The 21,201-nt window shown below is 47.1% G+C and overlaps 1 protein-coding gene across 3 annotated transcripts; it reads left to right on the top strand.

Annotated features, from left to right (window-relative positions):
* The first annotated feature begins 4,087 nt into the window (after positions 1–4,087).
* HPSE (heparanase) lies at positions 4,088–20,777 on the top strand. Of its 3 annotated transcripts, XM_071753644.1 has the most exons (13): positions 4,088–4,320; positions 6,119–6,264; positions 6,376–6,579; positions 7,663–7,788; positions 8,157–8,330; positions 8,775–8,946; positions 9,770–9,817; positions 11,762–11,855; positions 12,512–12,618; positions 15,839–15,953; positions 17,735–17,853; positions 18,007–18,153; positions 18,770–20,777. In XM_071753644.1, exons 1-13 carry the CDS (start codon positions 4,148–4,150, stop codon positions 18,927–18,929), a joined length of 1,785 nt encoding a protein of 594 aa, XP_071609745.1. In that variant the 5' UTR covers positions 4,088–4,147; the 3' UTR covers positions 18,930–20,777. The 3 variants fall into 3 exon arrangements, with proteins under 3 accessions (XP_071609745.1, XP_071609746.1, XP_071609747.1); XM_071753645.1 differs by lacking the exon at positions 9,770–9,817; XM_071753646.1 differs by lacking the exon at positions 6,376–6,579 and having other exon boundaries at positions 4,106–4,320.
* Positions 20,778–21,201: the final 424 nt, after the last annotated feature.

The raw sequence follows: 21,201 nt of genomic DNA, 5'->3' as shown, positions 1-21,201 counted from the left end.
TAGGAGTGAAGTCAGGGGTTTCCCACAAAGCATGGAGCTGGTTTGAAACAAGCTGGTTTGAAACAAGCAAAGGTTTTGGGTCTGCATGAAGCTGATCAGGAAAGAAAATGAGGTTGACATTTGTCATCTCTGCTCTGTTTACACAAGCTGTGCTTTACCAGGTGGATGAGTGTGTTCTCCCAAGGCTTTCTCTGTGACCTTTGATAGCAGAAGAAGTGAAGGAAATGAAACTGCAGTGATTTGCACTAAAACTTTGCTGTGTGTAGCTTGTCTCATTTTCTGAAATCAAACTCTTGAGCAGGGCAGGACACTTCCTTCACATTGCTTCTTTCTACAGCACATTATGTGTTAATGTAGCATTAAATGTTCTCTCCACAGAAAGCTTTCTTGGCTGGGCTTTTCCCCTGGGTGGAGATGGGAGAGGTGTAAAAAGTATAAAACAGCTGCCAGTCACAGTATTTTTGCTCTGCTGGATGCTGTTGAGGTGCTTTGTTGTCAGGTACAGTCCTGGGCCTGTAAAATGCAGTAGAATGTGCAGGTGTCAGGGTGGGTATACATTGGTTTGGTGGATGTCTGTTAGGAGAGATTGTCCTAAATATGGGTTTTAGGGCATTTTGGGAGGTATAGATTCTCACTTGCCCAAGTGGGATATTTAAATCTTAAAGCCTGTATTAAAAGGAAAACAACAATGACAATTAGCTTATCTACATGAAATAACAGTAGATGTTTTCAGGCTAAGGTAGGTCATAAAAAATATGCTCTATAGGACATTCCTAGCAATTTAGTTATAACTGTCAGTAAACTGGGTGTATGTGTGTCTCTTCAGGTTGCAATTAGTGCAGAATAAGTGTTCTGACCAAAACCCTCAGTGCATATTAGTCTTAATGCCTTTTCACTCCACTTTCCAACTTGCTCATGTAGACCAGTTTTCATGTTTGTGCAGTTCCATTCTTTCCCCCTGAGTCCATAATTCTGTACTTTCAGAAACCCTTGGAAAAAAAGCTTACTGAAAACTGTCCCTCTGGAAGGGGACTGGTAAGAGATTCAGGCTTAGGTTAACGTTTAGCTTTTAATTTTCATTGTGTGGATGAGAACTATTGTGTTCCTGTTCTGGAAAGCTGCAGCCACATGAGATGGTCCTGCCTCAGCATCTCTTGCTTTGTTTTGCCTGTTAAAGCTTCATTTCTTCTCTTTCAAGCATGGTGGTCTAACGCTGAATGTCAGTTGTGGTGACAGTCAAATATTACTACTTAAAGCCTTATGCTTTGATTCAGAGAGAGGCTGAGTTATTCTGTGGTGGTCTGTTTGGTGTTCTGGGATGATGGAGCTCAGCAGCTCCTGCAGCACCTGAATTTGTCAGCTGCAGATTCAGTGGAAAGGAAGCTTTTTACCAGGTAGCTTTGTGGACTTCAAAGATAACTTCTAAAAACTAGACACAAAGTGTTGTTTTCTTCTCTGAATCAACAGGCAGTGTGCCATCCCAGAGTCTTACATCCATCTGGATTCAGAAATAAACCCAGCTGGGAGTGTTGGGAGTTGTGTGCTGTGTCAGAACAGGGTCTGGCTGGGGCTTTGGGAGTAGGAAATAAGGATAGCTTAAAAAAACTCTATGATTGGTACCTTGCTATGTTCTTACAATTTCCAGTCTTTCTTAGTATCAACTTGCCTTGGTTTCATCTTTTTATTGTGTTTTATATACAAACAGATAATGTGCTCCTCTGACAGATCATTTCTGTTCATCCACACAAACACTGCTGTGTCAAGGCAATTGCTTGCCTTTTGAATGGACAATTCTTCCCTTCTGAAACTGCTTTATATGCATTTCTATATATATGCATGTATATATGTATATGCTTTACCTCTGAGCATCAGTTCTTGGTTCTTGCCCAGGAACAGCACTGGAGTTGCTGTTAGTGATAGTGTGGTGCTTTCTTTCCACTGTTGGATGGAAATTCCTGAAAAGAGTTTTGGGTTTTGTTTTGGGTTTCTGTGTGTGTGTGTGTGTGCATTTATTTTCATCTCTGTTGTTAAAACTGAGTTGGCACAGTGTGTCTGCTAATGGCGTTGCTGGTGTGGGAGAAGCAGAACTGCCTGACCAAAGCATTTGAATACCACAAGGCAGGGCCTGGCTTTCTGTGGAGTGAGGAAGTGGGATGGGATGCTGATACAAGGCCGACTCCAAACAAAACATGGACTGGCTTTAAGCCTGCTCCTGGTTCCGTGACACCTTCCTCTTGGAGCTCACATGGCACCACTCAAATTCTGCCCTAATTTCCATAAAAGTCCGAATACCCCTGTATTGATCTCCCTTACTTCACAATATTTAAAAATGGGTATAATGCAATGCGAAAAATTCCCAGAGAAAAGTCACCAATTCCCATTAAGTACCTGTATCTCTTCCAGGTAGTGATACCACAGGCATTCTTTTCCAGCTCCAAGGTTTTGCAGGCTGCTTTTGTATAACACATTTGATCTTTTCTACCTGCATCTGTACACAGCCAAGGAATCCAACGCTGACCACTGAAATACATACCTTGTGCATCCACCAAGAGAAATACAGCCTGGTGGCACGTAACTCAAAGCACCTTCTCCAAAGAGGCATCTTAAGGAACTTAAAGGGGTAAGTAGTGAATTCCAGTAAGGAAAAAAAATCATGCACAGGCTGCATCTCGCCTAAGGCATTAACATTTCCTGGACATGATCTGCAGCAGTTGCACACTGAACCACATTATTAAACCCTTGATTCACTCCTGGGGCTGCGTAATTTGTGTGGCACTCCTGTCATCTACTGATAGATGAATTATTCCTCTGGCAGAAAGTCACCCCAGCCCTTCCTGTGGGTGTAGGCAGGGTTGGTAATACCCCCAAAATGGGAAGCATTACCCTGACTAAGATAGTGAGACAGTCAGGAGTGTCACCATTTCCTTTCTGGCAGAGCCATGGATGTGTTTATCAGAAATGGGGTTAATTTGGTCTAGTTCTTCTTGTTCTGGTAGGGAGTTACTTAATAGTACAAAAATGTAGAGCAAGAGGGAACAGGAAGGGCCAGGCAGGCTAGCACTTGAGCCACGCTGATTATTGTCCTGACGTGGAGTGTGGGAAGCTCTGCACCCAAACACGGTCACAGATAAGGGCTGGACGATTTGCAGGTGACTGTTCTGAAAAGCAAGCAGTAAGCAGCATGGATGTTTCAGGAGAACACTGACATGGGTGACAAATATAACAGTGAAGTTCATAGAACCATGGAATCTTCTGAGTTGGAAAGGACCCATCACCATCATCAAGTCCAACTCCTGTCCTTACATAGGGCACCCCCAGGACCACACCATGTGCCCAAGAGTGTCATCCAAATGCTTCTTGGAGTTCAGTGTAATAGTGTAAAAACTGAGGGTGTTTCAGCAGTGAGTGTTAAGTACTGCTCACATCCTGGCTGTGGCTGGCAGGTCCCTGCCAGGGCCCAAGGGGAAGGTTTGGCTGTGGCCAAGCACAGGGTTTCAGCACAGGGTTTCAGCACAGGCTCGACTCCTCAGACAGGACTGGGAGCAGGCCCTGGGCAAGCTTAAGTCCTTTTTGCAAGGTGATTATAATTTTCTTGTTGGCTGCAATCAACAAGTACCTCCGTGCAGCAGTGTCTCAGCCTGAAGCAGCAGGATCTCCAAGCGGCTGCGGGACGCTGTGTCTCAGTGTCACAGCTGGGATGTGACACCCCCTCTGCAGCAGCAGTGTTCGGTGCTCATTTTCCACCTGTTGGTTTGGGGGTTTTGGCACCCAGGTACGCTGGGCTGCAGGGATGAGACGGAAAGCTGGCTGGTCAGCTGCAGCACGCTGCGATAATGGAGAGGTCTGAGCGGGCAAGGAGCCAGATTCGAAACCCCGGTCCGTTTTGTGAGGGCTGGGAAAGTCACTACGGGCCTCGGCTGTCTCGGCGCTGGTTTGGGACACGGCGGAGTGACTCGGGGAGCAAGGCTGCGCTTCAAGGATGCTACTGCAGCTCGCAGTCCGTTCCCGAGGGTAAGGGGAGGGGAAGGTGTCTCCGCGCTGGCTGCTCACGACCGCCCCGGCGGAGCGGAGGGCCGGGACCCCACCCCCGGGTCGTCCCCGCCCTTCTCGGGGTGGTACCGGCGGCGCGGCGGGCCGGCACCGGAGGATGCTGCGGCTGCTGCTGGTGCTGCTGCTTCTGGGGCTGGCGGGGGGCCGTCGGGCCGCCCTGCTGCGGCTAGGGCTGAGGGGCAGCCCCCTCCGGGAGGTGAGCCCGGCTTTCCTCTCCCTCACCCTGGACGCCAGCCTCGCCCGCAACCCGCGCTTTGTCGCCTTGCTCAGGTGAGCCGCCTCCCTTCCTCTCTTCCTCTTGGTTTTGCGCAAAACAAAAAAAGAGCTCCGGGGTGGGGGCGGACACGGAGGTTCTTTTGGGGAGAGGTCCTCGGCGGGCGGGGAGGGGTCTGCAGCTGCGGGAAGAGGGGGCTCCTCGTGCATTGCGGAGGGGAAGCGGGTATTTCTGAATCAACAGAACGTGTGCTAGCCTGGAGTCTTGAATCCAGCTGGATTCAGACATAAACGCAGCTGGGAGTGCTGAGAGCTGCGTGCTGTGTCAGGACAAAGTCTGGCTAGGGTTTGGGGGCAGGGGGTAAGGCTACCTTGCTCTCTGGAGATAGCACAGGGGTAAAGCGAGGAGAGGAACTGCTCTGCGAGCAGAAAATAAAGAGAAGGAAACTGCCGAGCAAAGGAATTGCGCCTAGTGGGACTGGGGTCTGCGAGCCCTGCCGCTCTGCCAAATAAAAAATCATCCGAGCCCTCAGGCAGCTTTGTAAACGCTTGCCTGGGCATTATCAACATGAAGTCAAACTGAGCAAGCTGAGCAAGGTCTGTCACCACCAAAACTGAATCGAGAGATCCTGAAAATGGAGCCCTTTACCCCCCCGTGTTATACTGAACAACTCTTCTATACCTAACCCTTTGGGCTCTGGCTTCTCTCTCACTCTTTTCTTCCCCGCTGTTACTCCGTGGTTTTTTTGGTTTTTTTGTGGTTTTTTTTTTTTTGTTTGTTTGTTGGTTTTTTTTGGTTTGTTTTTTGTTTTTTTTTTTTTTTTTGGTTTGTTTTTTGTTTGTTTGTTTGTTTTTGTTTTTTTTTTTTTTGTTTGGTTTTTTTTTTTTTTTTTTTTTTTTTTTTTTTTTTTTGTTTGGTTTTTTTTTGTACTCTGTTCCCTTTGATTCTGTCTTTTTTGGAACTTATCTTACTTAATTACCTCTCCGGTATCACTTTTCATCCCCAGTCCTGATTTTCCTCCTCCCACCACTTTCACCTTTTCCTGGTCACCAAGGTGGGTAGATACATGACGTTAGCTTTTTGGACACTATTCAGCTCTCTAACCTCCAGCCTCAACTGCACACACACTATGGAGTTTAGACTGGGGCAGCCCCACTGCCTCAAAGAGGAGGAAGTACTTGGTGGCCTCTAATCTGATGTGTGTGGGGCAGATAGTGCCTGTGGGCCTGGCATCCTTGTGGTTTCCCCAGCAAACATTGGGTGCCTGTGCTGCACACCCTGCACGGGATAAGTGCGAGTCACAGGGGCAGAACTTAGGTTGCTTTATCAACCTGCTACCCTAAAGCTAATGCTTGTCCCAGTGTGGACTCTTACTCTGTCCTGGGAACAAAAGCAGTCACTTGATGGAAATTAGGACTGATGGTGTAAAGTCATATTTACACCCACCTTCTCACAAGACTGGTGTGGTAGTTTCATATAATCAAAATTAAAAATAAGTCTGGGGGAAAAGAATGCCTAGGACAAAAAAACCCAAACCAAAACCAAACCTGTTTTGAAGTATTCCCTTACTCTGCCCCCAGGACTTGGCTCCCTGTCTGTGACCATGTTCCCTAGGGCATGTCTCCCCCTTCCAGCCTCCCCAGCACTCTCCTGGCCCTCCTTGTCAGCACTGTCTCTGCTGCACAGTGTGCTGAGGCACAGGTCCAGCAAGGGATCAGGAGTGCCTTGAAGCTACTGGATAGCCCCAGGTCACCTACGTGTCCCTCTGAGCACTTGCTGTGTTTAGCCTCTACACCAAAGCCAGAGTCTGCATGAATTCAGTGTTTCTTCTGTTTCTTGACATCCCTTCCTCAGCAATGTCAAACTCCGTGCCCTGGCAGCAGCCCTGTCCCCAGGGTTCCTGAGGTTTGGTGGCACTGAAACGGATTTTCTCATCTTTGATCCCAACGAGGATTCAACTCCAGAAGAGAAAACCCTCTGGGAACTTGAGGTCCAGCAAGGTAAAATGGGCATCAACCTGTTAGACTCAAACTTCTGGGTTTAGCACGTGGCTTTGATGCAATCTGGGAAAGCCACAAGGGCATAGCAGCAGCTCTGGGTGTCCTCCACAGGGTCACCATTGCTCTCCTCCATGGAGAGGAGATCTGTGGACCTTCAGCACAGTCTGTGGCAGAAGCAGCACCAGCCATGGAAAAGGGAGGAAGGGCACAGGGGACATCATGTCCACCCCAGCATCTGCTGGAACTCTCCCTTTGGCACCCCGTGCTTCCTGCAGCAGCCTTGGGAGCTCCCGCACTGCCTGGGAGGCAGTCAAGGTCAGCTCAAAAGTTGTGGTTTCATGATGAAAATTAAGTAATGGATGGAAGTAATAATCTTTTGAGAACAGAGTATCCATTTTCTCTATCTTGGCTGAAGCCAGAGCTAGGCTGGGTGTGCAGCTTTGCCTTCCTGTTGCTACAACAGGTCAAGCACAAACCCATCAGTCTACTGCCTGGGGCTTTAGCTTGGTGCTGGTCCACGAGATTTCCAACTGCAGTGAAGTCCATTTCCTCTTTAAACTCAGCAAAAGCACTTCCTAGAGGTGTTTCAGATGAAAAAAACCTATCTCTTCCAGTGGTGCACAGCACCACAGTGTAACTGTGCATCACTGTACAACTGGTGGTCATCTTCCCCCTCCCATACCTCTTTGCTGGGTGGCTGCCTCCTCTCTGGCTAACTGTGACTGCAGCTTGTGCCTTCCTCTCTGGTTATGGCTTGTTCTTGGTTTGCATGACAACAAAAAAACAAAACAAAACCTAACAAAACCCAAAACAAGCAAAAATAACAAAACAAACAAACAAAACAAAACCAAAACAAAAGCATGAGCCTTGAAGAAAAAATGTGTCTTGTGGCTGCTGGCAATAGATTTGCTGTTGGAGCCACACGGGGGGGTCAGTGCTTTCCCCCCTGCACTGCATGAGACCAGCAGAGCAGGAAGCCTCACCCTGTACCTGCCCACAGCAGCCGTGGACCCTGCTGTCCCACTGCATGCCACAGTGGCTTATCTGCTCCTTGGACACTGCTGCATGTGCTTTGTCAGCTGGCTGGAACGTGGGTTTCCAGATGGTGCTTCAGCTAAAATAGCTTGCTGGGATGTGACTGCTACCAGAAGCACAGCTCAGCCTTCCCCCACCCTGCCATCTCCATCACCTTACACTGGGAAATATTATATAACATGTATTTATGCATCAAACCAGCCCTTTTTTTTCTGTGCACCTAACACTCTGAAGGTAGGGATATGTTTCACAGGAGTGCGTGATTCTCCTGTGCTTCCCCTCGGGTGATGCAGCCCTTTGCATGCTGAACCCTGACCATGAAGGTGAGGTCCTAATTGCTGTCAACCTTCTTCTGCTCTCCAGGGCCTTGTGGCTCAACACCTGCCTTTGCTGCTGTCGAGAAGCTGTTGCTGTCCCAGTGGCCCAGCCAGGAGAAGCAGATTCTTGCAGAGTATAACCGGAAAAAGCACAGAAACACCACCATTACAAGTAAGACTTCAGTGGATTTTTTTCCTAGGACCAGGGGGTTGTAAATCTGTGCCCTGAGGTAAAAGGATCATAGACTGCTAGAAGCTGAAACCACTGAAAAAATTAATATTTTTCCAAGTAGGTGAAATGTTTCTGGGAAATCTTTTTCTCCTGCCTGCCACTTCACATTTATCTGCTGCAGGAGTTGTGAGGATCTCAGCACCTTGCAGCATGGTGTGTAGTAATGTCTGGGCTCTTCTGCCCACCTGGAGAGGTTGGCACATCTGCAGCACCAGGCTAAATAAATACAGCAGGAAAGACTGTATTGGCCAGAGCTCAGCTAGCATGCCATAGCCTTGAGATGAGCATCCCCCCCTTTCTCTGTGCAGGGAACACTCTGGATATTCTCTACAGCTTCGTAAACTGCTCAGGGTTCCACCTGATCTTTGGGCTTAACGCCTTGCTCCGGAAAGATGGCTTGCAGTGGGACAGCTCAAATGCCCAGGCACTGCTGGACTACTGTGCTTCACAGAGATACAACATCTCCTGGGAGCTTGGGAATGGTAAGCGTGGAAGCCTGCTTGTGGGCCAGGCCAGCAGTCACCTGGAAAAGGACCACCTCAGGGTAAGGGCTGCTCGTTTTGGATGTTTAGGATGATAGCCCATAAAGGCAAGGTGATATTTTATTGGAAAACATTAAGGTCTTCATTCGTGAGGAGGGATTTCACAGAAGGCCCCCAAAATGAGCAAATTATAATAATTTTGGTGTTCCTACCAAAGGCTCTGAGATGAGGTGAGTGGTGGCAGGTGCAGCAAGGTGCAGGATGTCACCTATGGGGATTGTCTGGGGCATAGCACGCTGCATCACCTGGGCTTTCAGTCTCATGCTTGTCACCTTCAAACCTCTCTCCTGTATCATGCCAGCTCACGGGTGGTTGGCACTCCCCCTGGGGAATGAACTGCCAGGCCCCAAAACTACAGTGCTGATGCTTCTGTGTCCTCTCCAGAGCCCAACAGCTTCAGGAAGAAATCTGGCATCTACATTGATGGCTTTCAGCTTGGGCAAGATTTTATCCACTTACGGCAGCTTCTGAGTAACTACACCTTCTACCAGCACACCAAGCTCTATGGTCCTGATGTTGGTCAGCCCCGAAAGCGCACACAGAGATTGCTGAGAAGGTAGGGGCCTGGGCAGCACCCTCTGGGGTGGCCTGAGGGAGTACAGCAGGATTTTCTGTGATTTTCTGCTAATTTTAAGAATTTTGTGCTCCAAATCAATAGTAAGCTTTTACAAATGGGTGCATCCAGTCTAACTGCTACAGACCTGTCTAACTGACAACTACTTTCCTATGTTTTAACTCACGCCAGATATTTATTTCCCTTGATTGGGGATGACTGAAATCTTACGTGTGTAAGCTCAAGGTTTAAATACACAGCCAGATGAAACCAAGACACCAGCAGCACTCCAGTGATTGACTTTCAACTGAGTTCTGGCTCTAGTGCTGTGTTAACAAGGGCTTTCCACCTTAGGAATCTCTGGCCCTACTGCATGGCCCCACAGCAGTTCCCCCTCACTGCTGCCAGCCAGGGGGAGAGGGTAGGGCTGTACATGGCAGCTCCTTCATGGGGGACTGTGGCCCATCACTGGTACCTGAAGGAGGCCTGCAAGAAAGCTTGGGTAGGGTTCTTTACACAGATCTGTAGCAAAAGGGCAAAGGGAAATGGTCTTAAACTGGAAGAGGGGAGAATTAGGTTGGACATTAGGACAAAATTCTTTCCTGTGAGGGTGATGAGACCCTGGCCCAGGTTGCCTAGAGAAGTGGCTGCTCCATCCCTGGCAGTGTTGAAGGCCATGGCATGAGCAACCTGGTGTGGTGGGAGGTGTCCCTGCCCATGCAGGGGAGTTGGAGCTGGGTGATATTTAAGGTCCCTTCCAGCCCAACCCATTCTGTGATTCTCCCTGCTAACCTCCCATTCTCTACCACATCCCTTTTGGTTGCAGCTTCCTGAAGTCAGGAGGGAAGGTGATCAATTCTGTCACATGGCACCAGTAAGTACTGCTCAGATACCATCATCCCCCCTGTTTATCATCTGCTTTCTTTCTAAAACATCAGTTTGAACATCTCCATAAGGAGAAAGGGTGAAATACCCCTTCCAGCAGGTCCCTCAGGTGCCTCACTGCAAGCTTCTTTGCTCAGAATAAGAGATGAATTGAGGGTGAATATTACAGAAGTGCAGAAGGCCTCCAAAGAGTCTACTTGATGCAGAGACCCAAAAGCACTTGTTGGGGGGTTGTAACATAGGCACAGCAGCAGGGAATGCAATGTGGCAACAGCGTCATTTTGTTCACTAAATAAGTTCACTGGGAAAAACAGAAACAGAATGTGGAGAAAAAGGTGGCACAGCAGGTTCAGTTTTCTGAGGAGCATGAGGGGGTAGTTCATGATTCTCCCCATCACACAGAGAATCCCTGCAGCAGTTGAGCCTTTTTGCATAGGCTGTGCTTGAACATGTACCAAAAGCTACTGAGATCTGAGCTGCAGGCTCAGCTGCCTCAAAACTTCAAGCTTTGCCAACCCTTGCAAATAAAATGCATTTTCCCCTGGGAGGAAAGGGGTGTCCATACAGAAGGAAAAGAAGGTAGCTAAGCAGAGATGCCACTGATGGAGTTCTGTGAGACCAGGTTTTTCACGTTTTAAACAACCCATGGATGGCTTTGAAACTGAGTCAGTACCTCTGATGTTGGTGCCCTTCATAGTATTTGAAAGGCTGAACCTGATGCAGTGAAAGCTTCATCCTCTAAAAACAAATTCAGGGAGCCACTGGTGACCATGCTGGCAAATGCACTCCTTGTAAAAAATGAGTAAGCCTTGTTAGCTCATGTTACATGCTGCCTTTTTGTCTCTTTATGTCTGTTTGCTCTAAGGGGAAATCCTTGCAGGTCTGGTTGGTCCAAAGTTCTAGCTGCTTCTCCTGCTCCCTTCTCTTTGCTCTCCAAGCCAGCTCTGGCTGCCTGTGTGCAGCTGCCCTCAGGTCCCCCCCGCAGTGGCACGGTGCCAGCCCTTCCCTCCTGTGCTGTGGCTTTTAAAGCAGGCAGTGATGCAAGTGGTCCCCAGGGCACCTGCCTCATCAACTCTGCATGTTTTGAAAGTGATTGCCATGGGAAGGTGGTTTTCCTTCCAGAGTTGAATGCAGCACGGGGACGTGTAGCAGTCAGGTAATTGTGGGAAAAGATGTGCTTATGCTGTATGTATCTATACATACATGACTTATGTATGCATTTGGAGCTGCTAGCAAGACATAAAAGGCACCCTCTCCCCTTCCTAGACTGTTCTTGCCCTGTGGCTGCTTTAGCTTAAAATGGGCATGCATTATTTCCTTTACCAATTTAGGATTATCAGGTTTTAGCTTCCCCTCGTGGCGGGAAGATGTCAACTACAGCTGGTAGGACTGAGTGACAGCAGGATGAAACCACAGGATCCCAATTTCCTTCTGTTTATTCAAACATGAGTGAAAAGCTTGTGATGCTGTAGAGATGCCTCCATCCTGTTCCCTTCAGATGGCCAAAATACTCCAACAGGGAGACAGAATCTGGTAGCTGGTCTGTTTAATATATATCTTGAAACAGTAAAGCAAATAAGCACATAGAAGTATCTCAGCAAGAGAAGATTTACATCAGCTGGCTCTTATTCTGGCTCTTATAGTGTTTTCCTCATTCTGAATGAGTAAATGCAAAAAACCTCTACCACTTCTGTTTGTCACAATTTCTGTGATATCCTGTCTCTCCTGAGGTAATTATACCCAGTAGTCCTTAAAATACAAACAACACACTTGGAAAAAAAAAAAAAAAAAAAAAAAACTGATCAGAAGATTAATGCCGTGGATAAAGCTGTCAAGCAACTGAGTACTCTCAGGGGTGTTTGGTACCAGTGGCTGTATTTTTCTTTAATTTTGGCTGTGGCAGGGGATGTTTGTTTGCTTTTTCCATTTCCAGTTACTATGTGAATGGACGAAGTGCAACCAGGGAGGACTTCTTGAGCCCCAAGGTGCTGGATTCCTTTGCCACTGCTGTGCATGAAGTCCTGGAGGTGCCTTGTCTTGTTCAGTCATTCCCACGTTCTGTTTCCAGGGGCCTAGCAGAGAATGCAGGATAAAGGACAAGTTCTCAAGCATTAAATAGGGATCCTCAAAGCTTGGGTGCTGGTGGAGTTGTAAATTAAAAATAAAAAAACAATAATACTAATAATAGATGAACCCCAATAGTTTGTCATACTGCAAGCATGGTGCCAGATATATCAACAACCTTTACATTTTCATCTACCTACCTACCTACCTAGTCATTACTCAGGGATGTAATCTGTGGTCATACCTCCCCTGCCCCTCACCCTTATTTCTTTGTATGTTGAGACCCCAAGAACAGCATAACTTAGAATATAACCCTACTCAGCACAAGGAGACTTACAGGACACCTGGCTTTTAGTGATGTTTGCCTTGTTCTACTTGCAGAGACTTTTTTTTTTTTTTTTTTTTTTTTTTTTTTTTTTTTTTTTTTTTTTGGAGAGAACAGGGAATAAACCTGCTTCTAGTCCTTTTGATCAAAATTTCTGTGATGTTAGGCCTTAAATGTAAGCATCATGCATAGGCATTTGGCTGAAGCACAAATTTTGCCTGTTATTTCAGTAACCAAAAAAACCACCCCTAAATTGTTGTCTCTTTCTCTTCTTCCCTATGTCACACTGGCCAGATTGTTGGTGGGACTGTGCCCAACAAGAAGGTCTGGCTAGGAGAGACGAGCTCTGCCTATGGAGGAGGAGCCCCTGGGCTGTCCAACACTTACGTTGCTGGCTTTATGTGAGTACCATGTCACAGGGGTGGGGAGATGAGACACTGAACCACCAGAAGGGGGCTGCATACATTCCCTGCAGGAGAAACATCTCCTTTGGGCTTCCTGAGGAGAGCAGGCCATGGTTGGGTTGAGGATCATAACTCCCCTGCTGCTCCCTGTGCCTTCCCCCAGTGCCTGAGGTTCATTGTAGGCCCAGGTGATAGCAGATTCCCATGGGAAATGAAGGATGACAAGGGAGAGAAAGTTGTATTTCTGGTCTTGAATCTCCTATGCTAAATTTGTCCTTTTTGAATAGAAAGTCATTCATGTGATCCTTTTCCAATGTCATCCTCTAACCACTGTGAAATTACTCACCAAAGGGAAATTGAGTCATGAAGTAATTTCCTTCAAGGATTCATTTTTTACCATTTTGTGAAAATAAAAGACTTCAGGATTTTAACACTTTGATAATTTTGTAGATTCAGGAAGGCAAAATTGCAGGGAATGTTTGGTTCACACTTTGAAAATTAACTAAAAACATGGCTGCAGTGTATTTTTTCCCCTCCTAGAAGGCACTGATGATTTTTTCATCAGGGCCTGGTGGGTCAGCAAGTCAAAGCCTAGTGATGGCAGACAACCTTGTTGTTGGCTGTGGTGATTTCTTGGCCAGTTCAGGAGCATCTGTGGAAAGGGACCTTGGGGTGGACAGTAAGCTCAGTATGAGTGCACAGTGAGCTGCAGCAGCAAAGAAAGCCAAGAGGATGCTGGGCTGCATCAACAAGGGCATTGCCAGGATATAGAGGGGAACTGCGGCCTCATGGCTTTTGGCTGGTTTTTTAGGTTTTTTTGGAGCAAAATGTAGTTTTCTTAGGTGGTGGGCAGTCTCATTCACACCACTTGTCACATTGTATAAAAATCTCTTAACAACCCTTGAAGTTTCAGATCAGAATTAGAATTTACCCTCACATACTCATTCACACTTTTCTTTTTACAACTACAAAACAATCATTTACCACAATACATGACAAGGAATTGCAATTGCACGCGTAAAAGGACAAATGACAAAACAAAAAACAAAAAACCCCAAAAAAAACAAAACCAAAAGCAAGAAAACCCCCACAAAACCCCAAATCTCAAATACAAACAACACGTTAAGGCTTTTCTCAAAGGAAATAATACAAAATATCTTAATTTTGTAGTCTTTTAGTCACTTGGCACCCCCTGATTAACTTTCATAATAGCAGAAGCCTGCTTAGGGGCAAAGGTACCGCAGTCCGCGGCCGCCGATCCTCCCGGGCAGGAAGGGCCGAGCCGCTCTGCCCCCTCCCCATCTGCACCGCCCCGGTGCTCGGCGGGGCTGAGCGGGCCAGCCCCGGGGGTCTCTGTGTTTCCCCGGTGCTGCGGAGAGGCCGGGCCGGGCCGGGCCCGCGGGTGGTGTTTGTGCCGCTCCATCAGATCTGGGAGAGGAGGCGGGAGGTGCGCGTTGCGGGGGCTTCTCTCGGGTCACGGTCGGGGCCGGGCGCGGGTCTCCCGCCCCGGGGGCTTAGGGGCGGCCGAGGTTTTCTCTGTGCTCCCGCCCGCCGCTTTGGTTTTGTTTCAATGACTCCGAGATCAGAGGCCGGGTGGGTAACACTTTCGTGGCCGTTTGATCTCGCTTTGTGGCAGCTTCAAAGAGAAGCTTCCCTGCTTATTCTTAGGTCTCAAAATCGGCATATAAACCATTAGATTTGAGCCACGTGAGCAAAAATCTTACGGCAGTGTCATCATATTGAGTTCCTCTCTTTTGGAGGATTTTCACAAAGACGTTTAAAATAGACTTATCCTCAGAAGACATTTGAGACTCCATAACCTTAAAGTTCTCTGCTGCTCTCACCTCTATTTCCGAGGGGTACAGGCTCGCTCACTCCCGAGTCTTGGACTCACCCTCGGTGGCTCTGAACCCGACTTCCTGCCCTGGAAGTTTCTGTTCCCTTCAGCAGAGCCATCCCCATCCGGCTGCTCACTCCACAGCCAACCCAGAATGATCCAGTCCTGATCATCACATCAGGGTCACCATTTTTCAGAATGCAGAATGACTGACACCAGGGGGTCTTTAAGCATCAGCGTTTATTGTATGAGACATCCATACTTTTATACTTTTATACTTTTTGGCCATCTGTGCAGCCGTACCTGTACAATTTGGGATTGGTTATTATGAGGTGTCCATGCACCACAACTCACAAACTGATAAGGCTGGGACCACTTGTCCACGCTCTGGAAGCTTAAAGCGGGCAGGCTAAAAGTTTCTGCTGATTTCTCTAACTTTATTACACTGTATCAAGCCATTTTCTCTGTTCTGCTCTACTAACTATGCATCATTGTTAAAGATTCTGCTCTGCTAGCTAGGCCTCAAGGTTGAAGGTAATGCTCAAGGTCAAACTGCATGCCTACAGGGCATCACCAGCAGAGACAAAGATCACCATCCTGCTCTACTTAGCACTTGTCAAGCCACTCCTGGAATACTGTGTTCAGTTCAGTGCCATACAAAAAAGATGTGAACAGGCTGGAGAGGGTCCAGAGGAGGGTCACAAAGATGTCAAAGGACTGGGAAGCCTTTCATCTGAGGAAAGGCTGAGACAATGGGGTATGTTCAGCCTTGAGAAAAGAAGGCTTAGGGGAAGCCTCATCACCATGTTCCAGTATTTAAAGGGTAGCTACAATGAAGATGGAGACTCCCTTTTTCACAGGGAGGCACATGGAAAAGATGAGAGATAACAGTGCAAGTTACTCCAGGGGAGATTCCAGTTGGGCATCAGAAGAAAAGTTTTTACTCTGAGGACAGTTTGAATAATCCTCCCAGGGAAGTGGTGAATTCCCCAGCACTGGGCACTGCGAAGACTCAGCTTGACAAGGTGCTGGGCTGTCTCACCTAAACTGTGGTTCTGCCTAGAAAGGTTGGACCAGATGATCCTTGAGGTCCCTTCCAACCTGGCATTCTGAGATTCTATGATCATATCTGGTGGTTGTTTTTCCACCACCTGCAAGCAGGGTAGTGGAGCAACTGTTCCTACCACCTAGGACTTCCAGAGGTGGAGTGAAATTATTTTCAAGGTAATCAAGCAAGATGAATTAAAACTAGTGGTGTGATTTTAAGGAAGTCAGCAGCGTGCCCTAATTCTTGCTTTCCTAATTTCCAAGCTAATCAGAGAAGGGACAACAATGAGGTCAACTATTCCATCTGCATGGTTTTTGTCTCATGTTTGGCAGGTGGCTGGACAAACTCGGACTTTCAGCCAGGCAAGGGATTGATGTTGTGATGAGACAAGTTTTCTTCGGGGCAGGGACCTATCACCTGGTGGATACCAACTTTGAGCCTTTGCCGGTAGGTGTGCAGCCCGCTAGCACCAGCTGAATTTCCTGCACTGAATGTGGAGGTACAAGTCAGCTGTTTCAGCAACACAAGAGAGCCACAGATTTTGTAGGATAGTTGCTCACACCTAAAGTTAGCTCAGGTTTCCTTGTGTGTTCATGTGTTATCCAAGGTCTTTACTGCAACTGCAGCGGTGCGGATAGGCTCCAGCACTGCAGAGACTGATTTCTGGGACATGATGCTCTATGCAGCTGGAGTGCACAAGGTTTTTCTGGGTGGACTGTTTTGATTTGAGTACTCCTCAGCTGAGTGATGAGTGGCTCTTGAACAGACATGGTATGAGGTATTATCATCATTTGTGAAAACCAAACCAACATGAAGTCCAGACTCATCCATTTCTTGGCACATGAGCGTATTCAGCCTACAGAAATGGCTGAAGTATAATTAAATGAAAACATGCATTTAGTATCATTGGATTCATTAGGAAATAACATTCTGTTGTGATGAAACATCACTATTAGATTTATATGTTGTTCTTGCATGTACAGCGTATTTCTTTGTGCTAATAGCACTTAACTTGGGATGAGAGAACAGCATCTTTCTTTTTATCCATCCTCTAGTTTTTCTGCTACCAAGCTGTGATTTCCACAGGCTCGTAGAGACCATCTGAGAGGAAGCCCAGCATATGGGGTTGTGTCCTGCCTTTTCAGTTGGTTCCCATGCCAGGGGCTGCATTGTCAGGCTTGTGTCTTTGGACTTTTTTATTCCCTCAGTTAAAATATATTTCATTTAGGCTAAAAGAATGTACCTTGTTCCTCATCCAGAGGCAGTACAGATGATAAGCAAGTTCATGATGCTTTTACAGGCAGGGAAATCCAAACCCAGGTCCATCAGTTTTAGTTAGTATGGAAACAGTAGCACAACAACTGTCAGAAGGCTACATGTCCTTGCAGGGGGTCTGAGCATGCAAGGCCGATAGGAATAGTCACTGCTCTGGGTTTGTGATGAGTCAGGAGAGACACCTGACAGTTTTCCTTCTTAGAAAACCTCAAAGACAACTCCCAGATGAGCTGGGAGAAGGACTCAAATGTACCAGCTGGAGCTCATCCTCCCCTGGGACTGAGCTTGAAGAAGCAATGCTGCAAAAGGCAGCCTGTCTGCCCCTGCAGTCCTAAAATGCATCTTTGCAGACCATGTGCTTTCTTCGGTACAGTCACAGACTTCACAGAGGAAAAGTAGCAGTCAAGATGCAAGATAAAGCAGACGTGGGAAAAAATACCTCGGGCATCCCTCAGGCGTCATCCTGGGGTGTCAGAGGATTTACTCTTGACTGGCGTTGAAACTAATCCCAAAACATGTTCAAAAGCACGATGTTAGCAAAAGGCATAAAAGTTGGTGGGGGCTTCTTACCGGCATGGCACCAGTTGATGGGACATAAGCTTTCCTCCAGCTCATCCCCCGAGGATTCACCCCTGGGGTGTTCTGTACCCTGCAGAAGAGGCTTCCAAAATGCACTCTCTTCTCCATGCTTTCCGTGGAGAGCTCCGAGATTTGCATGTGAAAGGGAAAATGACTCTTAGGTACCTTTCATATGTAACTGCTCTGCAGTTTGGAGGCAGGGTTTTTTCTTGGGCTATGCTGTTTGTAGGAGCTGAAATAGATACTGTGAAAAACTCGGTAACGAAAAAATCATAGGGAAAAGATCGCTGAAACTGGCAACACAGTGAATATGTTTTCAGATGTGCTCCTGGAATGTACACAAGTGCTTACCTGTGTTTTCTAATGCCCCTCAGGACTACTGGCTCTCGCTGCTCTACAAGAAGCTGGTGGGTACCAAGGTGCTGCAAGTGAGCCTGTCAGGAGCCGACGAGAAGAAGCTCCGTGTTTACCTCCACTGCACGAACCCCCTCCAGTAAGCTTCCAGAAATGGTGAAAAATCCCAGAAACAGAGCCCACGGCTACCCCCAGGCCAACAAAAGCAATCTGGGACTGTGAAAGAACTACACTGTTTCTGTGAACCCCTTTTCTCGCCTGATCTCCACCATGATCTCCTCTTGCCTTGCAGTCCGAAGTACAGAGAAGGGGATGTGACCTTGTTGGCTTTAAACCTCTACAATGTAACCCAACATTTGCAGCTACCCAATTACTTGTCCAGCAAGCACCTTGATCAATACCTCTTGCTGCCTCACGGCAAAGAGAATATACTTTCCAGGTAAGAGTGCAGTTCCTCCTGTCTCTGTAGAAACGACTTTGCTTGCAGTGAGCTGGTCTTTAAAACCTCACTTTCTTCAATTTGCAAGGTAAGGGCGGGGGGGGGGGGGGGGGGTGGGGGAAGGAGAAGGTATCTTGCTTGATGTCAATCAGAAAGCTTTTTGCTAGCAAGCTTCAGAGCTCTGGACCAGTTCTGCACAAGTACAGGTGTGTTTTCCCAAGTGCTGGCTTATAATTTACACCAATGAGTTCAGGCTTTGTGTGTTTTCTTTTGTTGTTAACGCTAATGCATCTGCACAGGAAGGATGTTCTTTCTGGACATAGTAGATAATGCTACTATTTGCATAGTAGTAAAAAAAACCCCAACAAAACAATTAAAATTTGTACTTTACAAAGCCTGTTCTTGTGTTAAGCTCAACAGGTAATCAAGAAACATGCTCTTTTCAACTCGCTTGTGCTATAACTTTAAAGGAGTCCTTGCAGAGGGAGTGCACAAAACCCCTCAAGGCCAAGTTGAGTTGGGCTTTGGGCCAAGCTTATGTTTACACTGAGCTCCAGAGCTGCTTCTGCTCAATGGCAAACAGAGCACAGCTGCTCATCTCTCTGTTCCTCTCCAGGTCTATTGAGCTGAACGGCCATGTGCTACGGATGGTGGATGAGAAAACACTGCCAGAGCTTACAGAAAAAAACCTCAAACCTGGCAGCATACTTGGCCTTCCAGCCTTCTCTTATGGTTTTTATGTTATCAAAAATGCCAAAGCTATTGCTTGCATTTAAATGGTTAATACATACACGGAGGACAAATATAAAGCACTTGGCTAGCCGGGAAGTTCAAGCCTAGAAATTCACATTTCTACCAGGAGACTTAATTCTAGCAAGGGATGCAAATGTAGTGGCAGTGTTCTGGTATGTGGGCTGGAGAAGAAGCGCTGTCCCACTGGGTAATTTGCACATGCAAGATGCTCGTGGAGCTCCTGGGAGGGTTATCCAGATTAAGCAAGCCCAGGCAGGGGCTGGTTTTGCTCTTGGTCCAGCCTGGGTCACTGCACTTGAGCACGGGGCCCTTCTCCACACCATGCTGCATCAGCTTCCCATGCTGTACTTGAGGCTCTGCCAGCGAGGAACTGCAGCCTCCCCTCTCCTCATTTCTGCAAGCACAGCTCTTAAAGCAGTTCCCTCAAACACTTGACTTCAGAAAGGACAAACAGGTTTTTTCTATTTTAGCTCTACAGCTGTGATTTTTGCTTGCACTATGTGGGGAAGCTCAAGGAGGGCTCATGGTTGCTGAAGCAACTTCCGGGCAGAAAGCAATGACCACAGAGCAACCCCAGGTCATGGTTTGCATTCTGCAGAAGATGCATTCTTGAGAAACCAGGTCCTTCCATGGGATTTGGGGCATGTTTTTCCTAAGCTAGGAGAATTCAGTCACAAGATAGAGCTACGGCCCCACGCTTTCCAAAGGCAAGTTTTTGGCATGTGAAATGCAGGCTGTTGTACCTCTGCCCCTCACACAATTCATCCCCAGGAAGAAAGGAGCAGAGCCCACCAGCACCCTGGCAAACCTTCCATGGGCAGCACAATGAGGGCTCCAACTCCTCACCATTCCCCACCCTGCAAGTGGTTAAGCTGGAAAGGATTTCCCTGAACATTCCTGGAGGTGAAGCTCTGCCTTACAGAGCCTTAGCGTTCAGCTCTCTTCTGTATTCAAGGAAACACGGAAAGGGAGAGTCAAGAGGCAGAGCAAACCACCCATCCCTTCACCACCAGAGGGACATCAGTGGTCTCCAAGCATCCTGGGGAAAAACCTGCCTGACATCCCTCCTGCTGGGGAAACAGCTATTTTGATCAGAAATTTGTGTTGGCAGTGAGTTCTGTCCCAGGCTGTGCTTTCCCCATGCAAACCCTGCAGCAGTTGGATGTGCCACTGGTCACTTTACTCTGGCACACGTGCTGCTCATCTGGGCAGTCAGTAAACTGCCCCAGAGAATACCTGTGGTCTCCCACGTGTGTTTTTCTGCATCTACTTTTCTTGAAGATATATATATATATATATATATATAAAATCCCTTACACTGTCAGTGCCTTATGACATTTTGAGCACAGCAGGGGAAAACACCACCACACTGCTCTATTTCCCTCTAAGCTTTAGAAGGATGCCACCAGCTACTTGGGGTTTCAACACAGGGTAGCAAGAAAGAGATTTTTTTTAAATGAGAAGACTTTGAAAACAGATGTACTTTTGATGCTGTGATGAAAAACTGCACAATATGAAAGCTATATTTAAGTTCTGTGTATCCAAGGAGTGTTTGCATCCACAGTGCATATGCGTTCAGTGAAAGGCTACATATCAGGGTTAATACACATCAGAAATGAGACTAGGGAAGGCTAAGTTTGTTTACATTGTCCAAGTTCAAGAAAAGACGTAAAGAGAGCGTAAAATGGAGTAGAAAGTCTTACATACAGTCAATATAGTTAATAACATTATTGATACTGTAAGTTACAACAAAGGCATCAAAGCCACAGTTTGCCTGGCAGCTCCTTTTTTCAAACTTTCCTAACAGTTTTGTTTATTCCCATGCTTGTGACTTTTATATTCGAAGATTTTAATTAAAGTAATTTATTCCAGCTTTTGGCAATCTTCCTCTTCTTACTACTCCTTTCTAACATCCTGAAACTGGAAAATTCCCTTCCCATCATCTGCACTTTGCACAATTCTTCACAGAAGTAACCAATTGAAGATGAAAGCAAGCAAACCCAGGCTGGTGTGTTTCATCTGTAGCTGACTACCCGTTCAGAAGCCCTCCACCCCCATCTTCACTCATGCATGGGCTGATGGATGCCATGCAGAACTAGTAAGAAGGGCACAGGGATGCCAGGGCAGGCAGATGACAGCTGCTCTGGCTTCACCTTCCAGCCCTGTTTCCTTCTCTGAGCACACGGCCTGGTCTTTCATATGGCAAGGCAAGGAGAGGTCTGATTGGCATGATATATAACTGCTTTCATCTTAAACAGCTCTATATACCCCCAGATGACTTCTCATTACAAAGTG

The sequence above is a fragment of the Heliangelus exortis genome, chromosome 10 (assembly GCF_036169615.1).
Source record: "Heliangelus exortis chromosome 10, bHelExo1.hap1, whole genome shotgun sequence".
Lineage (NCBI taxonomy): Eukaryota > Metazoa > Chordata > Aves > Apodiformes > Trochilidae > Heliangelus > Heliangelus exortis.
Note: the sequence above shows the minus strand (reverse complement) of the source record. Positions and strands in the feature narration are given on the sequence as shown.

What these genes read in the sequence shown, in the direction of transcription:
- HPSE (XM_071753644.1), top strand. Translation starts at nt 4,148, where the DNA reads ATGCTGCGGCTGCTGCTGGTGCTGCTGCTTCTGGGGCTGGCGGGGGGC. An exon ending in CGCTTTGTCGCCTTGCTCAG is followed by an intron (nt 4,321 to 6,118) that starts GTGAGCCGCCTC and finishes TCCCTTCCTCAG; the next exon opens with CAATGTCAAACTCCGTGCCC. An exon ending in CTGCCTGGGAGGCAGTCAAG is followed by an intron (nt 6,580 to 7,662) that starts GTCAGCTCAAAA and finishes TCTGCTCTCCAG; the next exon opens with GGCCTTGTGGCTCAACACCT.